Source organism: Lates calcarifer, linkage group LG13, assembly GCF_001640805.2.
Source record: "Lates calcarifer isolate ASB-BC8 linkage group LG13, TLL_Latcal_v3, whole genome shotgun sequence".
In the NCBI taxonomy this organism is placed as follows: Eukaryota; Metazoa; Chordata; class Actinopteri; family Centropomidae; genus Lates; species Lates calcarifer.
Window position 1 is genome coordinate 17881374 of NC_066845.1, and position 27490 is coordinate 17908863.

General features: G+C 40.2%; 1 protein-coding gene across 1 annotated transcript in view; it reads right to left on the reverse strand.

The window, feature by feature from the left end:
• The window catches only part of galnt9 (polypeptide N-acetylgalactosaminyltransferase 9), an 80478-nt gene that overhangs the window by 51567 nt on the left and 1421 nt on the right, over positions 1–27490 (reverse strand). The window contains exons 2-3 of the mRNA XM_018669472.2: positions 15852–16032; positions 5376–5542 (exon numbers count right to left, since the gene is read on the reverse strand). Coding sequence (XP_018524988.1) covers positions 5376–5542; positions 15852–16032 — 348 coding nt within the window. The remainder of the gene's footprint in view (positions 1–5375; positions 5543–15851; positions 16033–27490) is intronic.

Sequence of the window (27490 nt, forward strand, 5' to 3'; positions counted from 1 at the left end):
TATTTCAGTGGTACTTTTATGTTTAACATGAACACATGGACAGCAAGATGGCTCAGTGGTTAGCATTTTGACTGCAAGTAGGTTGTAGATCTGCTGGCCAGCTGGGTGTAGCAGTTCTGTGTGCCACCTGCCTGCAGATTTGGTGTTTAATTTCAGTGGTGGAAAGTTCTCAAGTACTTTACTTAGATAAGTACAGTTTTTTAGGCACTTCAGTTTATGCTGCTATAAACTTCCTCTTAGGAGACATTGTTTTATTGGTACTTTTAGTTAAATCCACTCCTGTTTTGTATGAGTTGATGATTTAAGAGCATTTCATCTTCACAAACTGAGAATTACTTTTCCGCAAAGGAACCTCTGGTGTTGGGTGACCTCTTCCATCCAAAGGAAGTCACAAATCAAAAGATAAATATTAATAGAGCTTAAACAAAAAGTTTCAAATACAGAATGTCTCATAAATGGCAGTTAGCACTCCATCCAGAGAGAGCTGGACTCATCAAAGTTAGACCTTTCCTCTTTCATCTCTTGGTATCCTTTGGTATAAAGCATCTCATAGTGGTGGGTACAAATGAGCATGCTGTTACAATTTAGCACTAATGTCACATAAAAATAATTTATAAATGATGAGGTTCATCTTTATTGAGTTCCCATTTGGATCGGTCACTGTCAGAAGCTGTATTTCGCCTCTTTGAGGGACCAAATACCTTTGCGGTTCAGTTGTGTTTGCACTGTTGAAGGTTTCAAACCTATGCAACGGGACTCCTTCATCATCAGCCTACCCTGCAGCGACAATATGATAAAAGCTATTAGACTGTAATAATTACTGGGCTATGCTAGGAAGGAGAAAAGTTATGGGCCTCCCTCTGATCCTAGCAAATAAAAAGTTGGACTGCATCCATGGGCAGAGAGTTATGGAGCAGAGAATACATTTTAAAGGACTGACAGAGCAACATAGCAGAGGATAAATAACTACCCATCATCTATGAATTTTAAATGGATAGAGAGTAGACTATGCAAGCAGCACCGTGAATTCCTCTGGTAACATGGAAGATTATGAGTACTTCTGTGTTAAGGATAGGTGGTAGCAAGATATCAAACATGCTTTTAATTATTTAAACATGGTTCTAAAGCTTTAGACTGCACATACATACTGCAGAGCCATATACTGCCTTATACATATGTCCTCATTTACCAGCAGTATCCAAAATAATCAGCAGGACTTTCTGTAAGATCAGCCTCGAAATACCTGTCAGTTGTGTTTTGTTTACAAGGGTCTGATACAGTGAAATGATCACCTTCAGAGAAGAGAGATTTACTCCTGCTACATAAGCCACAGGCCACATTCTTCTAGGGGTGGATTTATGGACTTGTCTCAGACACCAATACGGGAACAGGTCTAAAATTGATTGGTTTGATCGATCACAAGCAGACTAGAGAAGTTATCTAACGGAGTTTACCCATTAGATAACGTCTCACTGTGAAGGTCATTAAATAATATATTAAAAAAAAAAAAAAAAAAAAAAAACAGTCACCAAGAGTAAAATGATACTTCTCGTCCTGGCAAAGCTGCTTCTCTGGAAAAACCAAATGCTCTGCTACAGCCCTTCACTATAAGTGGGAAACAGTTTGGCAGTAGACTTGTGCATTGCAGAAATAATCTGTGCAGTGGCATGTCAGCAATATGGAGGTTATCCACCTCTCACACATTTATTGGAAACAGCACAATGGTAAATTGGTTCATGTTTTCTGACTCCTCCACCCTTCACCCACTCTTAACACTGTTACATCCACTCCATTTAAAATTCGGCTCTCGCAACACACGCTTGATTTTCTCTGAATCACTGACAGATAAATTATGAACACGACCATCAGGGACACACTCTCTAACCTGAATTAAATTATTTTTTCCTGCTCTCTGTCTATACATGGCCCACCTTAATTTCTTTTAATATATTATTCTAATGCTTGATAATTGTATTAGCTGCTCTATATACATAAACAATTCTGCACTCTACACTTTCTGAGTGCAAGTAGGGCAGAATGATTCACTTACCGTGAATGCTGTACGGTAAGTTTTACAGGGCAGTATGTGATTGTCTTACCTAGAGTGCAACTAAGAAAAACTCTTATTACTTCTTATTACTTTTTTTTTTACAATTGATGAGTCAGTCCCTCATTTAGAGGCAAAACACATTTAATGGAACTTAAGTCAGAGAACTCAACAAAACTGAGCTAAAGTGGAAGCAAACAAAGGACAAATGAAGATCATTGTTTAGTAAATAGAGAGTGTCTTTTTTAATTGTTTTTTGCAAGTGTCACTGTGTGTCACAAATTTCCTGCTCTATTCTGCTGAGCACATCCTCTTTTCAGAAGCTTTAATCAGATTTAATGTATGCAATGGTTAAAGTGATTCAGCTCCATTTGAAATTAATATTACGAGCTATACTCAGCTGGTCCTCAGTTTATATCCTGTTTTCATTATATGAATCATTAAGTTATCAATTTGGTGGTGGTATTTGCTGGAATTGAATCCTGTAGGGCTCACTAAGCCTTCCCTTGCTGCTAACATGGTGAACAACAATGAGTTGGAGGCATCACACAGCTAAAGCTCATCAACAGAAATGTGAATTTAGTTCTGAATTTAGTGCTGGAACCAGTGCTGTGAATAAACCTCTCAGCCACCAATAAATGTCACCAGCTGTCCCAGCAAAGGAAATGTGTCACGGCGACAAGGCAAACATGCTTCCTGTGTGTGATTCATTATGCTGGGAGTGAGCGTAGCTGTACCTACACTCATCTCACTGAGCCTTGTTTAAATGAGAGGGGACAGACAGTGCCATCCAGAAAAGGTCAAGCAGTCCAGCCTGCATGTTAATTGTCTAATGTCAGAGCAGAGCAGCTCCCAAGAAACAGCTCACACATCTGCACAAATTATCATCACTGTTGGTAAACATTGAGTAAGAGCTGCTGACGGATGTGTCGGCTCGCAGACAGTGACCTGATGCTGACCTTTCATTAAAGATGCACAAGGCAAGTGGACACTGAAAACACCAACACCAAGTCATCATGCACTGGGACACACTAATGTTAACTGCCAGTCTGTGATGCTTTACAGCAAAGGTTACTGAAGAAGTGGCAGAAGCAGAAGCCGTAACATGAGTTTGGCTTTCTCTTTTGCTCTCTGCTGTTTAAGACACAGCTTCTGCATCAGTTTCAGCTTGTCACATTTTCTGGATAGAGACAACTTCATTCAAATACACCTGAAGTGTTATTGTGGCAAACTGGGTGAATCTCCAGGATGTAATTAGTGGGAATGGGTTGCCCAATTTGTGATTTAAATATCAGGATATCAGACAGTCATGTAATTTGTTGATGAAGGTTGTTAGTAGTGTCAAAAACAACATACATGTTCTGTTGAGCTTTTAGATTTTTTGTAAATGCTTAAAGGTGTAATGCAGGGTTTTCCTAAAAAACATGTATTCAATTCACTTATGGCCCACTAGAAGTGTGTGGCGGTGTATTTATTGGCAAAAACCCTGCTGTGTGCCTGTATTTCTTATTTTTCTTGTGATTTTGCTGTGCTCAGGATGTTCCTACTCTGCAGCCTTTGAGCAGTGGGCGTGTAGCTTACAACCAATAACAGCTCACAGAGAGTGAGTGGCTCACAAAAAAATGTAGCGACCAGATTACATCACTGTGTCTGTCTTTCTCCCTGCTCTCTGTCGATGTTAGGGATCTAACAGGTCTGTGTGTCTGTTTCACTGAGGGCGGGGCTGAGCTTGATTTGCAGAGTGGCACTTTCTTGCAGCATTGTGTGGAGGTAAGCAGGGGTGTGGGCGTGTTTATTTGTGTGAGAGAACCCAACCACTGTGGAATGATCAGAAAATATTTTGTTCCTTTGATTCACTGCTTTGTTCTCACTAATACCAAGAGGGAAATATCAGGTTCTTGACTGCTAAAAGCTCCACACAGAGTGAACCAAGATATTACAGCTGCAGGCCAAAACCAAAACAGTGAGCTGAAAGACGTAAACAAAATTTTAAAACAAAATTCTGCAGAGCTGAGGGGAACTGTAGAGTCAGATTGTAATTCTGTATGGCTGTGTCACTGTGAGCAACACCTGTCACAGTGTATAAGTAATTGTTCATTTGTTCATTGTAAAAATATTGATTATAATAGCTTTAAAGCATTCAGAGTAGTGAAACAATTTTATTTCGTATGGATTTCAGTCTAAATGGTGTTTCAGTCTTGTACAGCCTTGCAACAATAACATTTTATGGGATGGAGAAGAGATAAAATGCAGTAAAACTGAACACTGTTAGAAAATATTGCAGCCTTTATAATGAAAATAGGGTTGCCCTTTAGAAGCCTGTTTTGGGACAAGCCTGGTGAGAGTCAAAACGTGTGTGACAAGCTGACATAATGACATAATAGGAGAAGGGGTTACTTTCCATTTTTGTCCGTTCACTAGCTTTTAACAGCTTCCTGTTTAATGGTAGGCAGTTAGAGCCTCAGCAGGGAGCGGAGATGTGCCAGTGGTGACTCCTTCTCGGCCTTCTTTCAGTCTGTTATTTATGCACCCTTTTCCTCTGCCAGCCTGAGGGAGGCAGGCCCGTTACCCTGTGCCAAGTGAAGGAGGGCCAAGTGTCGTCTGGAATCTAGTTCACTGTCCCTCCCTCTCCAAACAGGAAAGCTTTTGGGATACGGAGTCGGGCACCGTCAGCTGCTGTGGGTGTCATGGTGTGGAGGCAACTGAAGCATGTGCCCACATCGCCATGGAGACAGTAGTACGCAACAGTTTAGAAAAGGATGAGACAAATCCCATCCCTTCTCTTCCCCTTTTTTTCAAGCTATTTTAAAACCTGGTGTCCAAGAGCCCATCAACTGTTACTCACAAATCCAACACACACAGACAGCTGTGTCACACACTCACCAACACACATTCACATACCAAAATATGCACAGAAACTATAACATAAAAAGACTACTCTGGCAGGGCGTCCAAAAACATCACACTAGGTAATCTATGTATGACGCCTTGGTTCACATTACACTGAGGAAGACAAAACATGATAAATAGTGTGAATGTCACAACTAAATAAGCAAACGTACAGCATTAGACAATGATAAACAGCAGGTCCTACAGGTTTTGTGAATCTGAGAGACTACACTCAGAGAGAAGAAATTAAACGTGATAGACAAAGGATCAGAAAGATAGTGCATCAAACCTCTAGCAAGATCTCAGTGACAACCATTAGTTAATGTCCGGCAGAGAATAAACAGCAAGAGACCGGGGGTTAAAGACTGGACAATACAATTCTTAAAATGGTGAGCCTTATATTTTTTCATCCTATCAATAAAGCTGTAAAAGGTCTTACCACTATCACTGTTGTCGTCCACCAGGATTATCTCCTTCAGCAGGTGGGCTGGTGTGTGGTTGACCACACTATGGACGGATCGCAGGATCACCGACAGTGCCTCGTTCACGAAGATGAAGACTACAGAGATCTGTGGAAGATCCTCTGGGTATGTCAACTGTTTACACCTGTAAAGATACATTGAAGATCATTAGCCAGTGCTAAAGTTACCTGGACTTCATCATTAGTATTAGGTAACAAGACTAATGCCATTTACATGCGTATATGTTAGCTTAGCTTAGCATGAAGCCTGGAAACAATAGGAAACAGCTAGCATCATTCTGTTCAAAGGCAACAAAATCTGTTTGAAAATACACCTAGCAGCAGATTTTGTGACTTCCCCTATTTCCAGCCTTTATGCTAAGCTATGCTAACTGTACTAGCTGTAATTTCCTATTCATCTCATAGAACAGAGAATGGTATTGATTTTCTCTTGTAACTCTGACCAAGAAGCAAATAATTCTATTTCCCAGAGACAGACCCCCTATCCAAAAAGGTTACCGTGTATTGATTTCAGCAATATATGTAGCAGCAGAACAGCTGTAAGACCTGAAAATTTGAAACTGTCTAAACATGGGAATGCAGTGTGTAATCATGACAATGACAAGTGAAATTAAGATATTCACAGTTTTGCAGGGATCACCTGGGGCTCCCTAAAGGGTCCCTGAAACCCTCGTAAGTCTGGGACACCCCCAGAATATGTGATATCTCCTCAAAGACCTCTGTGTAACTCTCAACCCACTTTGACAGCAACAGCATAAACTTTTCTCACAGCAGACATTTTGACTCAGTATAACAAGGAACACAGGTGTATTGAATAATATTAACAATGTCTCCCTTTCCATTTCAGGTGTGCCACTGAGCATGTGCAGTAGCAGGACCCTGGAACTGGCACACCTGCAGTTAATGGGATGCAGACATAATTAATGTGATTAGTTACACCTGTTTGAAAAGTCAAAATGTTCCCCTAGAGAGATTTACAAGACAGATGTGTTTAGGAATCAGCCCCATAGTTTCTTTCCACTACCTGGAGTATAAGATGCCTTTTTCCTGTTAAAACATTCTTTGTCACATTCCCAGTGTATTCCTATGGTCCATACAGCCTTTTATTCATCTCCAAAAACAAAGATATGTATCCGGAATCACTTTTTCCTCAGTACACCAAGCCAGCAAAGCAAAAATAGCACTCATCTAAGATTTCATTTGAAAGCCCAGTTCCATTTTGATAGTGAAGCTGCAGCTCCAGGACCTGGATGTTCTGTACGGTACTGTGACTACTGCTGCTGGAAAGCTGCAATACTGAAACCATATGTTGAGGAAAAAGCACATTTCTCCTAAGTCATGAGAAGAATGTATTTTTACTGGGGTTTGACAGGTTCATGACCAAATAACCTTTGGTGGCGCTCACTGTATTGACTATAAAAAGGAGTGTGTACTAATGCTGTGTTATGGTCTTAACTCTTAAATCAGTGACTGACTTTTTCAATATTTAAGCAAAACCAAGAGTTTCTGGAGTATCCTGGTCATGTGTTTGCACCTGTAAAAATTTAGAAAACTAAATAAGGTCTTATCCTGGTTTTGAGAAACCTCAATATACCAGTTGGAGTACTCTTAAAGAAACCTGGATTGCGTGGCATGTAAACACTTAATCCGGGTCTTAGATCTTTGTCTGCTGTGTCATCAGCTAGAGTTATATAGCAATTCAATGTACCAGCTGAAACAAAAGTGAAAGTCTGACTTCAGTAATACAGAGGATAAACTGTAGTCATACATGACTTCCATTACTTCTTCCATTCTGTTACAGATGCTCAGACGGAGGTGCCAAATGCAGCCAGAGTGGTAAACACAGCAGAGTCTTGGCAGCCAAAAGTCAAACTGGATTCATCCACAACCACTCTGGGACCTGAGTCAGTGCAGAAATGACAGAGTCAAACACATCCCTGCACTGATGCAGAAACCTGGATAATGTTAGAATCATGTGTAAGTATATGGATAACCAGGCTTCTCCCTGTTCCATGTAAACATATGGTAAAGAACCAGGATACACCAGAATATAAGTAATGCCCACTCAGCCTCCATCTTTTCCTGCATAACCTCTCACTACCTGTTTTAGTCTCTGCCTCCTTCTCTTGCTCTCATACATGGACTCCATAGTAACCTCTTTTGTGCATTGGTGATTGGAGTCCTACTTCATTTTGCCACTTACGCTGAGCCAATTAATTCAATGAATAGTACACTACACCATGTGAATGAACATTCACTTGGCTTGTTCACACAGTCAGCCTCAACCTCACTGACAATCTTTGTTCTCTACGTCTGTCAACCGTCCTCATCATTTTCAGTGAAATACAGTATTTTTCCACGCACATACAGTGGCTTTGTATTCAGAAATGACAGTGTTGACTGGACAGAGGCACTTAGCTGATTCCTATGGCAACTGTGAGCACACACACACACACACACCCAACATCTTGTGAATCTTTTTCTACACTGCTCCAATTAGATCTGAATGCAACAGCTGACAAACACATTTCACTCCCATCTGCCTTTGTTTCCCCATGTTTTCACATATCTTATTCAGCAGAGCTGAGTCATTATGTGGGGATAATGAGGTGGCTAGTATAATTGTTGTGGCTGAATTATTTACAAGAGATTTTGGCTATAATGAAACACTTGTAATATCGTTCTGTATTAGAATATCAAAGTTACATAAATCAACTGTAGTGTAAGCAAATCTATGAGTTCCATTTAGCTTCAGTAAATCATGTTAAGCTCTTGAAGCCTTTTGCTAAACATCAAGGCAGAGTGGAGTTTAAGACATTGAAGTGACATATTGCATTTGCCAGGTGAAATACCATTCACGCCAGAGCTGTTAATGAGACAATATATTGATTTGTCAGAATGCATTAGTCTCATGTGCTATCACAGATTATTAGATGTGACAATGGCAACAAGTAAAGCTGAAATTTGGTCTTTAAAATCTGCACTTGGCAAGGATGTTATTTAAAAATGAGCTGTCTCATCATCCTGGATCACAAATGAGAACTGCTACAAAAGAACATCCTTAATCTCAACTAATAAGACACAGCAAACCTGTCCTAAATGCCCAAATGAAATTGTGGCACTGCATACAATCACTGCCCACAGGAAGCACAGACCAAATGTATAATCTGATGTTATACTGTATTACTTCTATATATTTAAGTTCAAAAAATAAAACTTCAGCTTTACATAAATGTAACAGTGGTTATGACACTTCTGTTTTTCTTTCTTTATCACTATATAGTCATACAGTATGTTTAGATTTAAAAATTGGTCATGTTCACATCAAAGTCAAAATTCTGGTGTGGCAACACCACCTTGAACATGTTTTGTTCAAAGACAGCACGTTCGCTGCTGCTGCTCTTCCACCCTTGCTGTGAGCCATCTGAACTCTACTGGTGCTCGGTGCTCTGATACCCCGGTGAACTGGGATGTCAGCTTGAGTCAGCAGCATCCACGGGGTCAGGCTGCAGGGGGACGGCCACACAGCAGATGGATCCCAGCATGGTGCTAAAGTTACATCCTCTTCCCTCCACCCATTGGAACCCTCCTCATGCTCCACAGCCACTGGTTTGTGAGTGTGTGTGTGTGTGTGTGTGTGTGTGTGTGTGTGTGTGTTGTGGGCATGTGTTAGCAGGTTCTCACCTTTCAACAATGAGAATTGGCAAGAGAGGGACTAGCAATTATGTAGGACGACACAACAGATGGCATCTTATTTACTTGTAAAATTATGTAATAAATGCTTTGCATATCACAAGAACAATGTGAATACAAGGGTTTTCTAAAATGACTATTTCTACTTTCCTCTTTGGGCTTTATCGTTACATTATTTACTTTACACATTCATCTCATGCACCACAACTACATCAATTGTCACTGTGAATTAATCCCTTGCAATTTGAGCCTGCTGCTTTTGCTTAATTTTCTCAGAATTTAAATTTATTCTACCCATGTATACTGTTGCTCTCTATTTTAAACTGTCAGAGGATGTGTGCTCTATGTGTGTTTCTGTCCACCTAATGAGTGTAAATCCAGTTTTCATTCTTCTTCCTTTAGCTGTGAAATGCTCCACTATGTTCATCAGCTTGTCAGTAACCGGTGCTGCACAGGTAGTGTACAGTGGGTCTTTACAGCTTTTCCACTGAAAACAGCTGCCCGCTACAACCAAAGACTACAAAATGAACAGTAGAGTTGGAGGCCAGAAGACCAAAACAATGAGCTGAAAGATCTGACTGGTGAGGAAAAAGCTAAATAAAGCAAAGCAAAGGTGCTGATTCTCTGTGGGTCTAACACCACAGTAACCCATTTCACACATGAAAAATGGTTCATTATTAATATTGTTAACATTGTTAAGATGTGAAGTTAGAACTAAAATTACATCCATTGCAAATTGAAAATTACACTTCTTCAAATCACATTGATATTCAAAAAGCCCAAATATGTTTTGTTTATCTTTTCTTTTTCAGTTCTACAATAAAGCTAAACATGTTCCTGAATCTCTGCTCTCAGGACACTGCAGCAATAAACACAGACTTCAGCCTCAAGTAATGACATGACTCTGGTTGGTGGTTGGTATGTAATACAGGTAACATGCTGAGGAGCACTCAACTTGATTAATTTCTTACATGCCACAACATCTATATATTGGCAACTATTCATGCATAAGAATGACATTTGGCTGCCTATAGTCTCACTGGCCACGAAGGCTAGTGCTTGCTGTTCTGGACTGGGAAAGCTTAATTTCATGCACTGTTATCAATCACTTCCATTACCGCAGCCCACATGCATTTGACAGCAGAGGTAACAAAAGGAAAACTAAACCACAGAGAGTGTTTATGATGGAGCACGCTGCGTGCGTCTTTATCTATACTTTAAGCCAGGCTCTTACACTATATTCTTAAGAGTAAATGCACAAGTGTTTTGATTGATAACCCCTCTGTATCATTTCAGTCCCTCCTGGTGCGTTTATGCTCTCCCTCAGCAACTCCTTTGTTCCCTCTCACAGCTTTCTCTATTGCCTCTCTCAATCAGCCTTGCCAGGTCTATAAATACAATGACAAATCTGGCATTGAGTTTGAGGGGGGATTTTTTGCACCGCCGCGCTCTTTTGCAGAGGCACAGCCACGACGTGGCAACTCTACAAAACAAAGTAATGTATATTTCATTCCTCGTTCAGTTATACGACCAGTGGAGAGGTTGTGTTTAATGAATATTACCTGAGTAATATCTTGAAGATGTTAGAGGGGGCTAGGCAGCCTCATCGCTTCTAGTTGAGATGTGGTGTGAGGCTGGATTTCAGTGACGAGATCGTAAAGTGATATTGTAGTTCCATTGCCCTAGTTACTGGATCCAATTTAGGGCATTGCTCAACCTTAAATTTGTACCTGTCTGCAGTGGCGGGGAAGCCTTGTAAAGCAGTAACAGGATGAGCGATCGACTCATCTGTTTGTAATGGGACTGAGCTCACTGGCCAGTGCTCATAATTTGACCCGGAACAAGCTTTGACAGAAACAGAGCGCCAGATTAAGATGTATTTCTACCACACCTCCCCCTTTCTCCTCCTTCTCCACCAGTCAGCAGCCCTCGTCGCTCCCTCTGACTCTTTCCCCACTGGCTGCTCTTATTCGCTGTGAAATTTCACATTAACCTCCCGTAACCTGCACAGTGCAGGCAACACCAAAGCAACTTTCCAATCCGCAAGCACTCCTCTCAGAAAGATAATCGTTTGCCTTGTCATTTCTGCAACCACCCCCCCACCCCCACATCCAAGAGATAAACTCTAGCACTGGAAGGAGCAACAATTTGCAGCAGGAGCTCCTGCACCGCGGAGACCTTACGATCCCATTCTGCAGTATCAGACGCTTAGGAGATGAGGTAAGCCTGTTTCTTCAGCCTCACTCTCTGGTTATCACCCTCCCACAGGCAGGCAAACACAAGACGAAGGGTCCTCGGGGAAGCAGAGCATTCAATATAGTTTTGGGTTTAACAACTATTTTGACAAAATATAAATCAAATCTTTGGCAAAGTGACAATAGAGATCGAGGTGAGATTAGGAGTAATTGAATAAGAATCCTCTTGCAGGAGGGGGACTGGAGGGTGAAAAGCAGTTTTGATGCCTTGAATTGCATTTTTCTATTTATGAGAGACACGACTTACATTTAAAATCTTTTTGTTTGGTTTGTGGGCATCAGTAATCTTACCAGCCTGTCTGCCTTTATTGTTTTTCTCTCCACAGCCCAATGAACTGTTATCATACCTAAGCCTCCCAAGGACAATGAATGGCAGGCTCAGAGTCACCATAATGTAGAGCCTACTTAAGTCCCTTGGTATCTCAGTTAAGGATGTCACTTGCAGAAGTGAAGGGCAGAAGAGAGAAATACAGACTAGCGGGCGGTGAATGGGGATTACAGGTTTTTGTGTGGGAGACAATTGTGGCTGTAATTATCATGAAATGGTTTCGCTGCAGACAGGCAGGTTTAAAAAGAGAGAAACTTGAGAATGTGCGGATAGCTTAGTCATGGCAATGAATGGACTTTGCTTCCCTGTAGTCATCAAAGTCCCCTCTCCTCAATGACTTCTGTTCAATTAAAAGCCTGTTGGACAGGAGATGTCTGGCTCCTGAATTTAACCTCACTTGGGCAGTGCTGCAGTCCCCTTTTACCTGCAGGGCATAATTACAGAGTCAAAATTAGAAATCAGAAATATGTAACCATATTTCATACCATTTGAGGCTGGGAACTGCAGATGACTACAGAAGGTGGACACTGGACCTTATGCAAAAACATTTTTAGATTCTAAATTTTTTTCACCAAACTCTCCGGACAAGCGTTATAAATTGCTTGTTTCAACCTGATGAATGCACCTGTTCATGACGAGGAGCATGGTCATGAGATTTTGTCAGTAGCTTAGTCAACACTCCTGATATTGACATTTAAAGCTGCCTGTTCCACTCCATTTAGGAGTACCTGTTTCAGTGAGTTCATTGAGTTTCATTCTCAAAAATATTACCAAACTGCACCAGAGTTCACTTAGAAGCAGATCTATCTTTTCAGGTGGTCTTGGTCTGGTTGATTAGTCAACACTGACTGACAGCTTTCACATGAGCCCACTGGGCAAATACAGCAGAGTTTGTGTAAAATGAACCAAACAAGAAAGCTGTGAAAACACAAGTCAGTTACACATTGTACTAGCTGTAAACATATCCACTTTCTTTCTTTGAACAATTCTTTCACTTGCTAAGAGCAGTGCTTTGATGTTTCTCCTCTTCTTAAAAGTGCTGCTCCAGTGGTGTGAACAGAAAGAAGCAAAGAAAACACGTGTGCACTTTGCTCTGTATTGATTTCCACTGAGCTTCACAACAAATGCAAAGGCTTTATCATACGGTGTGACTATTGGATATCTGTCAGGGATTCAAGCTTTACCTTGTTTGACACGACATGTTTTGTTTGTACCCGAATAATATGTGGTTGATTATATAGGCACAAAAAATATTTTGTTAATCAGAAACTGACGCACTATGGATTCATGCCCAGACACTGAGACACATATCAAGAAGAACGATTAATCTCACTGTGTAACACATAGTGTTTGTGACACTGAATCCATACACACACACATAACATAATCAGTGCCATTTATAACCAGAAATAACCATTTCAGCAAAACCCCAACACTCACTTCCCTTTTGTCTTGTGTCCCATTTTTTGTTGAATTAGTCAATTAAAATAAAAGGAATTTCCTAAAACCCTCCATTCCAGAGGCACTCTCAGATGACTTTATTAATTAGTAAGCTTCTTTTTAGTTGCCCTCCTCCTCTCAGTTCCACTCTTTTAATTTTTTCTGGGTGTGAAAAAGAGCTTGGAACAAAGCAGAATGAATGGAATGGATTGTTATCCCTGCTAAAGCCCTCAGAAACCTCTCTTGGCCGTCAGATTTCCTCTTAGTGTCTCTGTCTGTCGCTGTTGTTCTTTGACACCGTGTGATATAAATGCCACTGGCAGCTCTGATTACACCACTCCCAGATCCATCTCCTGCAGCATTCACTGCATCACAGCTGTACTTCACTTTCTAAATATAACATTTATTGTAAAAGGGCCATTAAGGCTTCTCTCTCGGTGTCCACTGGGTAAGAAGTAATTCAAGGTTCCTTTTATGGCAACATTATAACACAGTTCTTCAACTATCACCATCATCTTGTCCATGTCCTTTCATGTTAGGATTAGGCACGTCTAAAGTAATTTCTTTTGGTGTGACTCCCCATGGCAGAGGCCCCTAGATGCCCTGTGGCCAAACTGACAGAACAGCGTTGACAGAAGAGAGGAGGAGGGATTAAGTGGAGTTAGGCAATAAGGCAGATGAGGGAGATAAAAAGTATCAAGCAGGAAGTGAGGAAGAATTTGTGAAGAGGGAGATTCTTAAGGGACCATCACAACTTGCGAGGCAAGAGTCATGTGACAGATGGAGACAGCTCAAGGCGTCAGTATGCTACTTTTTGGCAGCCTTGGTAGCTTGTCTACTTTTCCTTTAAGAGTGTTGTCAGTGGAGAAACCCACAGCACAGCCATGTGTGACTATACTGTGGTAAGTTATACATTTCACCACAAAACATTACACAATATTATTTTGGACTTTTGAATAATTAAGCATTATTATTATATACCATAATTATTTCATTATCATTTATAGCACTCACTTACACTAACTATTATTTTTATTTGTACTGGTGTAACATTTAAGTCGCTTATTCATGTTCCCTTGTCTAAGAGTAATTTTAATTCCTTCCTGCCATTGTTTTACAGGGGACAGTCATGAGTGTAAGTTGGTGCAGTTGGAAAGTAACATGTGCAACAGTAGAGTGGAGTCTGCTGTGAACCTGACAGAGTGAAGGTGGGTGTATGCTGTTTTGCCATGTTGGTGTCGATTAAGGAAATCTAAATAGAAACAGTAGACTGCTTATTATTCACAGCCCGGAGACTGGAGAACACTGTCCCCCATGAAATCAAGGTTACACATCCAAAATAACATTAATGTTCATTTTGAAAACCACATTCAAGGATCCCTTCAATATAAATTACTTTACGGTCACAATTTTTCCTCAGATTCTTTCTTGAAATCAGATAATAAAGAGAGCAGCTCAGTGTGATTGTAGTCAAAACACATACATGCTAGCAGATTAGCTTGCCAGCAGTGGTGACCCACTACCTGCAGGTCATAGTGGTCCCTCGGGAGTCTCCCTAATGAGGAAGCACAGATGCATGGCAATACCTGAGAAGTGGAGGGAAATTTGACAAATTTGCATAGGTGACATATATGCATATTTCCTCAGGAATGCTGCTCTACGGAACACCAGAGGAGTCATAATCAATTTCCCCACAGTCATCAGCCAGCCAGAAAATGCTGATGTTAACAACATGACAATAATGTACTTATTTAAATGGTGTTTTTAGGACAGGTATTTGCAGTGTGAAAGGACACTGCTCTCTGACTCGTGTCTTTTCAGGTTTGAGGGTGGCCAGTGCAAAATTTGTGTCATAAAGCACCAGGTGTGCAGGAATGTCTCCCGCTGGCAGCCATTAAATTTACAAGGGTGACATTTGCATGTCTGTGTTTGATATGGAAACCAATGTCAGGCAGTTTTTGATCCATGTGACATTCCATACATCCCATCATCTTCCCACCAGCACAGAAGGCATTAGGAAAATATACAGCATCTTAAATTAAAGTTAAATTAGGAGGCACATTTGGTTACTATGGTGCATCAGCCCTAAGAAATCCACCAACCTGCCCCTGATGTCTGTGGAATAAGTCTTACTGACAGTTCTTGTTGGATCACAATTGTTCACACCACTGCTGCATTTACAAATAAATATTTCTGTTAATTACTAATTAAACAAGATGCTGAGTTTGTTTAGCTGTGGAAAATAATCTGTGCAGACTTCATTGCTGAGCAAAAGCATTTAAAAGCATGACTGTGCACTTGTTACTTGACCGAGCTTACAGGAAGCCAGGAATCCTCAACACTGCAATTTGCAATTTAACTGCACATGTTATCATTTCTGACACACCTTGTACTGCAACTATGCTTCTAGTTCTGGCACAGAAAATGTTCTGGAGGTTCACCAAAATACCAAGAAAAACTAGAGGAAAAAAAAAGAGAGGAAAAAAAAAAAACACTTGATGAAAATGCCAGTTTCCTGGCAAAATGTCCCGCGGTACATTGTGTGCCTTCACAAAAATAGAGCCCATCAACTGCTGCAGGGATTAAACTGGCAAACCTTCCAGTTACAAGTCTCTCAAACATTATACAACCCTGCCAGGGGGAAAAACAGGTGTAGAGCTGTAACTGGAAGTAGAAAGTACATGACAAGAAAAAAGCCGAAACAGGAGGTGGACATACTTTTTAGGCCTGTAGTCTGGGATGCTCCTGTCCAGGGAGATGCGGTCACTGAGCTGAGCATTGTAGCCGTATTCCTCATACTTTCCCTCAGCATCGTGGCTGTCCTCTCCCAGAGTAGCAGCAGCTCCCCCTTGGCCAAGGCCTCCGGGTCCCTCCACCAGCCCCATGGGCTTCGCCAAACCTGTCAAGAAAATGACAGAACAGAGAAACAATCATACAGATGTACATGGCCACGTGTAGAGGCAGACACACTCGCACAGGGAACAAGGAGAGACAGGTGAGAAGAGAGGCCATACAGAGGGGCAGCTGATTGACATTCTGTAGCTTTGTGAGGAGGCTGGTGTATGGCAGCTGAGAGACCCAGCAGGGCACATCCATAGGGCATCATTACACTGTCTGTCAATGAAAAACCTGCAAAACACCCACATGGACACAGACGTCACACAGACGAGCAGAGCAGATTAGAAGCAGGGAGACAGTGGTGCAAGTTCCAACAATAGAGACACACAGCTGTAAGTCACATCCAGAATAGCAGGCCTGAAACAGTTAGTGGGTAATAAGGTCTGAAAATAAAACTCTTGAAAATCCCCTGTGAGAGGGATTATGATTATGATTATCAGACTACCTAGCAGACTAACTTTAGCTAGTTAATTGCCCCCTTTACACAGGGATTGTGCAATACTGGCTTTTAGAATTCACATATTCAAGTTACATCCCTTATCATGATTTGTCCCTGGCTTTCTTGTTCACTTCCCTGGACCTACCATCCCTACTCTTATTACTTCTGTCTCTACCCTGTTTATTTTGCCTTCTGTCCCCTGCCACTGTCCATCCACCCACCACATGTCCCTGGACTTTATTCCTGTCTCCATATCCACCTGCTCACCTGTTTTCCATTTTCAATCACCTGAGCTTCCCTTCCCACTCGCACACCTGTTCCTAGTTCCCTCATCACCCCAGCTAAAATTTAAACCTGCCATTGCCTCTAGCTCCTTGTCAGACTGTCTGCTTTTGTCTCCAATGTGCCTGCTACCTGGGTGTAGTAACCTGTACCCACCCACCCACCCGCCTGCCTGCCTGCCTGCCTGCCTGCCTGCCTGTCTTCTTTCCTACCTACCCGTCTACCTGCCTACCTGCTTGTCCAACCATCCGTTTGTAAACCTTTGTATTCCTGATCAGTTTTGCCATTACAAGCTACTTTACTGCACCTGCCTGCTAGTATGTCTGCATTTGGGTCCTCCCTGCCTGCGCTCTGTACACACTCTGTGACACCCCATCTCTCCTCTCCTGGTCTCTGTCGCCTGCAGTATCCTTTTTTTTTCTTACTATTGCTAGCAGCATTAGCTTTTTAGATGGTTTATTGTAAATTTTGTAAAAGTGTTTTGTCTCACCAGTTGAAAATTTTAATGTTCAAATGCAGTTGTCAGTCAACAGCAGCACTTACAAAGCATGGTATTGTCATAGCGACTGCTGCCAGTGTGATCTTGATGAGTGAAGTACATTTCCTAACCCTGCCATTTTCTTACAGCCACAGAGTTTGGCTTTCATGTGGTGCTATCAAGTTGTCATTTACAGTGTTGAAAAGACCCACACTGCACTGTTTTCCTGCAGGTACTATTATAATAGCAGCTACTCTTTGGCATAATTGTATTTAATGTTATGTAGCACAGGTCAATTCTGTGATTTCAAATTTGAGTTAAATTCTTGATAATTAAGTTTTACATGTATTATAAAATTATCTTGCTGTATCAAATAAGGTAAGGATCTGTGATGCTTTGGACGGTTGAGATGTGGTTCATAGTAAATACTGTATGTACCTGATCACTATTAATTTCCACAGGAAATACTGAATTCACTTATTGGAAACTGGGGCAATAATTCAACATTTTATTTTCACAAAATGTAAAAGAGGTGAGACAATAATTTGAAAAAGGAGAATCAGCTGGAATATCACCTTTTTTTAAAATATTTTCATGGGAGAAATACTGTGGAAAAAACAGACCTTTTTAGACCTACATATGCATGTAGGGGTACTTTTTTTTTCTGACCTGACTACATTATCAGAAACAGAATTATGAACGCACATTATTTTGGTCTGAAATGCCATTTTAACTTAAAAACAAACAAAAAAACCCACTGCTATTTAGTTTAAGTTAATTTGGTTTAGTGGATTTGATACTCATTGGTGTTTACAGGGACCTTTAGTCCAACAAGGAGCCACCAGATGTTACACTGAGCCCCTAATGGCTCTGTATGTCTAATAATAGATGCTTTATAGAAGCAGTGTGTGGCACCATTGTGACCATGAAGAGGTTACTCAAACACTGCTTGTTCCATGCAGGTCATTTTATCCCACAAAGACTCCATGAACAGCAGCCAAAATGCCTGTGCATCTGTGCACAGTGGTGAATGAGAACTGGTCCTTGGTCAGTCCCATCATGTTAGGCTTCTTTGGTCCAACATAACTAAATTCAGCACAGGATTTAATGTGTCGGACTTAAAATATCCCTCTGCTCTCATTAAAATGACTCATAACTGTGATTTAGCAGACCGTCACTTTGGTGCTGTGACAGAAACACTTTCAAAAAGGGAAGGCGAAAAATGAGAAAAAATGAAAAAGCCAGGAATAAAGAGGCCTGTTCACTGATTCAGACCTCTGCGGCACTGTACACAAATTACTGGGGAAGGGTGGTGTGTGTTTGTTTCTGTCTGCTTGACTTAAACAAAATATATATCAATATTTGGGTACACCCCTCCTTAAGAAACAAAATCTACACATACTCCACATCATTAACTACGATTTCAAGCTTTATATGTTAATTGAACAACAATTTTTAAATAGACCAAATCACACATTATGAGTGGAATTAGCAATTGCCAAAATTATGTTAAACATAAATGGTGTATCTCGTTTGCTGAGCATTCCAGCTGCTCTTTATTTTTGAACCAAGAGCTTTTAAATGAATAGTAAGTTTATAACTGCTCTTAATGAAGAAATAAACAGGGCACAGGTGGCAATATTGCTGATATTATGGTGCTGTTGGTCCTCTCCGCTGAGGGCCATCAGCACCATAATATTTTTCCCTCCCCAATAAGTAGAACAGGTACAATTATGCTGAAAATGCATTTTATTATAGGTTAACTGTGCATGAGGAGACTAGACAGATATTAGTATATTAGTAAATATTGGTCCCACTAGCTACTAGAAAATTAAGCAACAACACAGAGACAGCAAACAGAAAAAATACATAACCTACTGCTTTTCTGACCACCCCATCCAAATAACTTCTGTACAGTCTCTAAAGTTTAAAGAGTTTGTTTCAAATAGAACATGTTGTCAGCTTTATTCATATCTGCCTCTGCCAGCCTTGACTATTGTTCAACTATTAAAAATTCCATGAAACTGCAGGATAATGTCAGATAATTGTTATTCGCGCCAAGCTTCCAGTGTGGCCTCCACAGAAAAATCGAGCTGCGTCTGTTCACCATATCAACAGATGGACACACAGACAGTAAGTAAACAGCGCATACCAATGAAGAGCTCAGCTCTCAGCTTCACCCCTCCAGGAACTGCAGAGTAATCACCATATTTGGATGGCCTCAAATCCTCGGGTGCTACTGAAGATTTGTAATTGGAGCTGAATGGTTGCAAACTGGAGTCTCCCGTGAGAGGGATTTAGTATGCCCCACACCAGCCAGTGCGGTGGCATTTTGACAAGTATGGGTGGGGTTCACGTCATGGACTAGCCATCTGGCATAGAGGCCTGTGTTACACAATAACACAGATACCCTCCAGAGCCGGAGACTCAAGTCTGGAGGGCCTCTCATTCCCTGCATGAGTCTTGGAAGCAGGACAATGCCTGCCAGCTTTGTTTTCTGGTCACTGTGTTATTTCACTTCCCGCTGCCTTCCACCTCCTCTGTCGGATTGACGGAAATTCCATTATGGGATGAACAACTATGGATACTCCCGGAATAAGGCCTGAAAAACTGATCCACTGCTGTCCGTCAAAATACGTTTAAAGATTCCAGAAAAGCAATTTCTTGATGGAGAGTTTCTTTTTCTGACATTAAAACAGTGCTGCAGCAAATAAATGCTGTTTTTAGCCTGTCACTGTAAAGTCTTAGGGATCTCTAGCAAGGTTCTGTTTTTATGTAGCTGTTTATAAAAACCTGTTTTGGTAATGCCTGGTGGGTAATTTGAGGTTGCTAAATTGCTCTGTCTGTTCTGATTTATCTTTCTTGTTTTCTCCATTTTGTCTCCACTTCTTGTGAAATTTGTTTGGAAGAAAGCAGAAAAAAAAATGAATATGCATAAATTTATCAATGGCAAGACCCAAATGGTGCTTACACACTGGAACATTTTTTATCCAAAAAAAGGATTGCTTACAAATAAAAATAGAAGCTTTTAATATATTTTTGAAAGGGCGAATTGGACCATGTGCAATCTGTGGGCAGAGCACTGCACAAACACTATAAGGATTAAGAGCTCTATTCCCATGCTGACTGCATGAGTTAAAAATGTATGTAGACATGATCCTGTGAGGCACTTTGTATAAAAGCATCCAGCAAGAGGGCTGTTATGTTCTGGTCAAAAAAAGATGACAATGACTAAAGGCCTGCGCTGCTCAGTGTAGTACTGTGACCGAGATAGATGCAAAGACACAATCAATGTTGATTAATAAACTAAAACTATCATCATAGCTGTAGTTTTTGTCTCCACAATGTTAAAACTGTCATTTCATCAGTGCTCTTCCATTCAGTATTTCCATGCAAGTTCAAACAGTACTTTCAATATCTCACTACAAAGCAATTACAGCCCAACATCTGCTTCCTCCACTCAGGCTTCAATCCTATCCAAAGCCTCAGCTACATGGATCCTTGCAACGTCAGATGCCAATCTGAATCTCATTGTGTCCGAGTATACATCTGTCTCTGTGCTCATTCCTCACAATCCATTTGTCCAAATCCCCCTGACCTGACACTTTAAACCCATAACAGCTCTAAATTACACAGTAACCTTCAGAACATGTCTGATTTGGCCTTTATAAGATAGAGTCTCAAATTCAAAGATGACCCCATTTTAAATGAAAGATTTAAGAATAAGAGTGGATTTATGTGCGTCCAGAGTGATGCAGCAGAGCTCTAAATATTGATGGTGAGGGGAGGGTGAGTGCTTCAGAGCTCTCTTCAAGAAGAGAAAAATACCTCATTCTAGAGAGGTTTAAAGCCTTCAAAGGCCAAAACAAATCTATGAAATATGGAGAGCTGGGAGAAGAGCTGCATTAATTCTAGCAGTGCCACTCATAGCAGCAGCAGGCATGTCAGGAGGATAACAAGTCTGATTTGGAAATTGGTAGCACTAGACCCGTAAATTATCTCTAAACAATGGAATGTTGTCCTTTTGAAAAATTTTGAGAGTTTGCTTGACAATGCAAGAACACCAAATATAGAGCATCAAGGGCAGAGGCAGGACATCGACCTTTAACCAGTTATCAAGCTTTATTAATTTACTTTTCAAATAAAAGCATGGGTTTAATACACACAACTTTAAAATCAACTCATCAAAGACCCAGTTAATTGTCTCAGTATGACTTCCCATACTAAACCATTCTCTTTGACTAAAAACTGCCTTACTAAACTGCCTCACCAAAATCACACTAGCCTGTGTTTTGTCTATACGGTTAACAGTGAATAGAAAACATCTTCATTTTCAGTGAAATATTTTTAATTACTAGGGGTTCAAAGCAAAGCAAAGCTATTATTATTATTGTTGTTGCTGTTGTTGTTGTTGTTGTTGTTGTTGTTGTTGTTGTTGGGAATTATCTACTGCCTTCCTTTTCTATGTGTATGAGCTGTTCACAGGCTACACAAAATAACATCAGATTAAAACCTGTACCTTAATTAAGCAAATAAAACAGTGGTATTCTACTGACAAATAATGTGTCATAATTCATTCATTGCCTTATTCATTGCTCATTGCTGTATTGCTTAACATAAAAAATGAGGGTTGTACATGGAATGGGAGGAGGCCAAGACAAACTGCTGGACTGAAGTACCACTACTACATAATTTATATCAATATTCAGAGATGCTGTCTTGACCGTTTGCACTTTTAATTATCCATTAATATCTGAATAATATAATTGAATCTGTTTACATTCTTAGCACTGGTTGTAAACAGTTTGTTTGATTTTGTCCAAATTCTCAAAATAATATGGATAAAAAAAAAAGAAAGAAAATGTGGAGAGACAATGAAAATCCATTTACATCATTAATTGTCGAGACTGGCAACCTGGCCTATATCCCGTCCTTTGTCGGATGTCATCATTAAGCGATGGTAATGTAATCACTGCATGTCTGTGGCTGACTGTTTATTGTCAGGTGAGCCACTGAATTCATTATCATCATTCCTAAAGGCTGAGCAGAATTGATTTTTATCTGTTTCTGAAACTGTTTTGCTGACCAGAGCCTAATCTACATATCATTATTAGAATATATTTCATTTCATCAGGCTTCACCACGCTGTGGTGTGGTGTCCCTGCAGCTGCCACCATTACACACTGCACAACAACACATAGGCACCAGTGCGATGTGTATCATTAAGATACAGTCAAAGCATCAAGTGTGTGTCAGTGTGGAAGAGAGAGAGTGTGACATTTCTCATCAAGTCTTTGCCTGAGCAGGCTTAGCATATAAACAGCATTGGTTTCTTTGCCATAATTGGGCATTACAGATAAGAAGCATATCTGGTGCTGCAGCTGGGCCTGTGAGGCTGCCATCCCATCAGCACCTACGCGCTGGGAGAAGACCGGGAGTGACATGCATGGCTGATGACAAGAGCCTCAGTATGACCGTGAGCTGTGGGATAACAGCCGGTCTCAAACAATGACACATCCAGCAATGGTCAGAGGGATAAACTGAATAGTAGCACATTCACTTACTAATAGCAATATCTGTTTTTAAGAAGCTTATTTTTAAAGCATTTCTGCTTCGAGTGACAGAGTAGTCGAAGAAAGACAGACAGTGAAAAGAAAGTCAGGTAGTTTCTTCTGAGTCAAATCCAGTATAAGTTCAACCAAAAGAATGAAAATTATCAAGTTGACAGTTTTTTATTTCTAAAATATTTTTAGTACCAGCCTATTCTTAACTATTTATTTATATCAACCATTTGCTCAGTTTGCTAGATTTGCTGAACCCCTCCCCAAAACAGTGTGAATCATAGCTTAGCAACTGTACCTAGGCACGGCAGGTCTGTCAGGCTTTGGATATGTCCACATGCTGAATCTTTTTTCAGGCTTTTCCAAAACAAAAAACACAAGTGGAAAAGTGTGACAAATGGATTAAACAGTCTAACTAGCCAAACCTGTTACCCCATATAGCATTACATTAGCCAGCCACACTGGTCCATTCTAAGCCTGAAACCATTTATTCTTGTAAAATGAAAACATGATTTGAAATGTAAGGTAAGCAAGCTAAGCAACAAAAAAGTGTTCTATCAGTAAAAAAATATCACAGTACACTGCAACACAAGAATGATGCCATTTCTCCTCATCCACAACTAAGATGGCATTTTCACTACAGCTGATAAAATCTAATAGTGACAGTTGTCATTTCCACTGGTTAAATCTAGGGTTGTCAGCCAGAAATAATACACCTGATCTTGTCTGAAATCAAGGACTCCTTGTTTTAATAATGACTAAGAATCCTGTGTGGTAAATATGCCACTGTTATTACGGTGCCATGTGTTAAGAGACCTGAAAGATGAAGAAACCGTAACAGAGGGCGTTAGGGTTTAGCAAACAGAGTGTAATTCTTAAAACATGTTTTCGCACTAATTAAATATCAGTATATAATGTTGGATATCTACAACTTAATTAGAAATTAATGTAACACTTTTGACCAACAAAGTTCTTATCAGTCAAACTCTAATGTAAAAAATATGCATTTCTGTATTTTCCTAAATAATGGCAGCTAATCTTATTTGTGTATAGTTTTCATTCAGGCCACTCAGAATCACAAGGCTTCAGCAAGTAAGGAGGTATTTGCTGGTTCTAATGCAGTACTAAAAGGTCAAAACGCTGCTTCATAAGCTTGTTAACAAGCTTAAAACCCCTCATCTGATTACCCAAAGATGGTGGCATCCACAGCACAGCAGTGCTGCTGATAACCCTCATCTTGCCCATTTCTGTGCAGAATGAGATAAAGCTTGACCGTTGTTTTCTTGTTGGGAGTCCAGTGACCATTCCATCAGACAACCATAAAAGATGAATTCTTGGACTTGTTTATGTCCTTCAAATCTAATTGGACCTTGCTTTAGCTCCCATGGCATGCAATTGGTAGGCAATAAACAACAGAAGGAATGGGCAATTACTTCATATGGCTGGCGGACATGGTAATAGTTATTGGCGCACTGAGTCCTCCTCTCACCATAGTTATTCCCAGTGGCCATAGAATACAATTTGTGGTCTGTGCACGATTTAGAAAAGGGGGCAGTGACCTGGGATACGAGGATATGATTAAGTATGCCATTAAAGAGCTCAAGACAAATCATGGAGGGGATTGTGACAGCTAGCGAACGTTTCCAGCCTGTGTGCACTCCTGGGTACTCATTGCCTCTGTCAAAGAGAAATTACGTAACTGCAATTGATTCCTTTTTATGTTTCAAACTTAAATTGCACAGAAAGAGATTTGCGCCTGAAGTTATTGTTAGTGAACTGTAAATTCAAATTCTCTGTCATAGTCTGACACTGAATGAAGCATATTCATCTTTATATATTCCTAAACAGCTTTGTGTATTTCATGTAGGCCTCTGTTCCCTTGAAGCACTATGTTAACTGGAAGGCAAGAAACTGTGCCAGCTTTGCACTTAGTTTGTGGAGCCGGAGCTTGTTCCTCTCTTCAGCCCATAATCGACTGTTACTCTCTCCACTTGTGAAAGACCTGCAAATTGTGTCCCAGCTACTTTCATTCAATAGCGCTGCATAGAGTAGATAGTGTTAAGAATTATTTATGAAGCTGATATGATGTTCGCTAACAAACAACAATTGACACAATAAGCTCTGACTTTGACTGCATATATCTCGCCTTACTGAGAGGTGCATTCCCTCCAACCAATACTGAGGAAAGAGTTAAATATGAATTCAACTTTAACAAATACAAGGCAGCAGAAATAAATAGTAAAAACTTTTATTCTTTGGCTTTTAACTGTGTCTAACTGTGTCTAGCTGGTTTCTATTTTATGAACTGTGTTTAAACTTGTTTCTTGTTTTTTTTTCTTTTGTTTTATTTCCGTATCTGTTATGCGCACATAGTATATCTATTTATGCTCATATGTATACATGTGCAGTATGTGTGCCCTTGTGAAACACTTTGGTGCAAACCTGTTTGCTATATAATACAAGCGAAATAAACCTGAAACTTAATACTGTACTGGTTGACTGACTTACATTGTCTCCATATGAAGCTAAGTGAGTGAAAGGATGCATTGTACTTTTTGAGAGGCAGTGCTTGCTGGCTGGATGCCAGATGCCAAGCATAACTCAAAGTGACAGAGTGACCCTCAAATAGCTGCTGAGGCTCCAGCATAATAACAAGATCATGCAGAAAAAAATCCCCAGCCGCACTGTTTTGGGGCCATGAAGCTGTGAAACGTCCTTAACTACTGACTCCTGGGAAAATATACTCAAATGGACTGCCAAGCCACATTTTCTGAGTTTTTCTGACATTACAGTAAGAAGATACTGTATCTTCAGCTGTGGAATATCTTTTCTATTTTTGCTTTCTGTGTTCTTGAATTCTTGAATTTCAGCAGCTTTCAGGAGGGTAAACCAGCGTAAAAGGAGTATTAAAATACCTGTGACCTCTACTGGTGACCAGCATAAAATACAACAACACAAGCTGAAATGACCTCCTCCTGCACAGCCCCTATCCCTCACCGTCCCCATTCATCCTGAGCCACGGTGGCTGGCAATTTGCACAGATGGTAAAGTCACAATTTCCCAGGAGAGAACAGTAAGCTAGTAAATAGAATAGTAAATTCCTCACTATTTGGCTTTAGAACAAGATGTTTCATCTTTTGTAGATAGATGTGAAAGATTGGGTATTTGGATTTGAAATGCCAGTGGGGGAGGAGTATTATTCCATTAGGATCTGTTTGTGCTGTGTAGTAAAGCATTTCTGTGGTATTCTCATACATCACTGCTGACACTGCCTTGAAGTCTATATCACTGAATGAGCCACAATCATATGACAAAATGGTGCCTGTGATGCCACTTAGCCTCAGTATCTTGTGAGCTCCGTGCAGCCAAAAAAACTATACCTAATACACGAAATGTGTGTCTTTGATTGCAACAATGACCTGTGCAGGAGTCAGTGAAAACCTGCTTCCTTTCTTCTGTCAGCAATGGATTACTATCATGTATTACTTAAGATATTTTTTCTATGTGTCACTTACAAGAAAGATAATGTTACTAAACATTTCAAGCTACATTAATAGACAGACATTTAGCCAAAAATAGTAGACAGCAGTAATTCTTGATTATTGGGTATTGTCCTTAAAGCTGAAAAATGAATCAGTTAGTTGATCCACAGAAACATGACTATTTCTATAATTGAGCAATTGCCCCTGTCATTTTTCTTTAAAAAAATGCTAAAATGTGAGAATTTGAATTTCGAATTTCAATTCTGATTTTCCTTCTCATATATAATAGTAAATAATATATTTTTTGGTTTAGGACTGTTGGTCAGACAAAACAAGAGGTGAAGGGCTCTGGAAAATGTGATCTTTCACAATACACTGAGAAAATAACAGGCAGATTGATCGAATAAAATAATTGCACGTTGCATCCCTAATCATCATTCAAACAATGGCTTTAAGCCCACTGACTCACCACCATATAATTCTAATGCATGGGAGTGTGGTGCTCAATGTGATTTTAAAATGAATTCTGAGGCCATGATATGTTTGTTTACATCACTGAAGTGGAATTAATGCCTTTATATTCCCAATGGTAAATTATAAACATGGAATATTTTATGTACTGTAGCCAGTTCTGTGTGAATAGATATACACCAGACTGAATCTTTAACAGCAGTTGTGATTGCATGGATTTCCCACAGGAGAATGTGGCCATGAGTAAGACAGAGTCATACTGAATGTAACTTGATTTAAAGATTGCTGCTCTGCTGAGGAGACCAAAAATCTGCCCCACAGACTAATGGCCATGTAATGAAATACAAGTCTGTCATTCCGTTATGGAACCATTACATTAGACTCTCCTTCAAAATTCAGACAGCTTGTTAAATCTGATATGTTTCACCAGTGGTGCCTTCAGTGAAATGACAGGAGGAGCTGCTGCTGCTGAGATAGAGACTTCCTCTGAGAGGGATTCTATACAGAACTAATAGACATCAATACTTAAAGCATAAGTTTATGTGAAGTTTACAACAAGTCAATTATGGGTTAAGGGTGTCACAGTCTGATAGGCTGTTAAAGTAACAGCCCAGTAAAGTCTATCAACACAAATGGTAGAGGCACATATAGCAAGTATTGCACTGTAATACATCACTCTGCTTCATTAGCTTCTTAACAAGCAGGGTTAGTGCTTCAGAGGCAGCAGACCTCTCACCAACATGTCT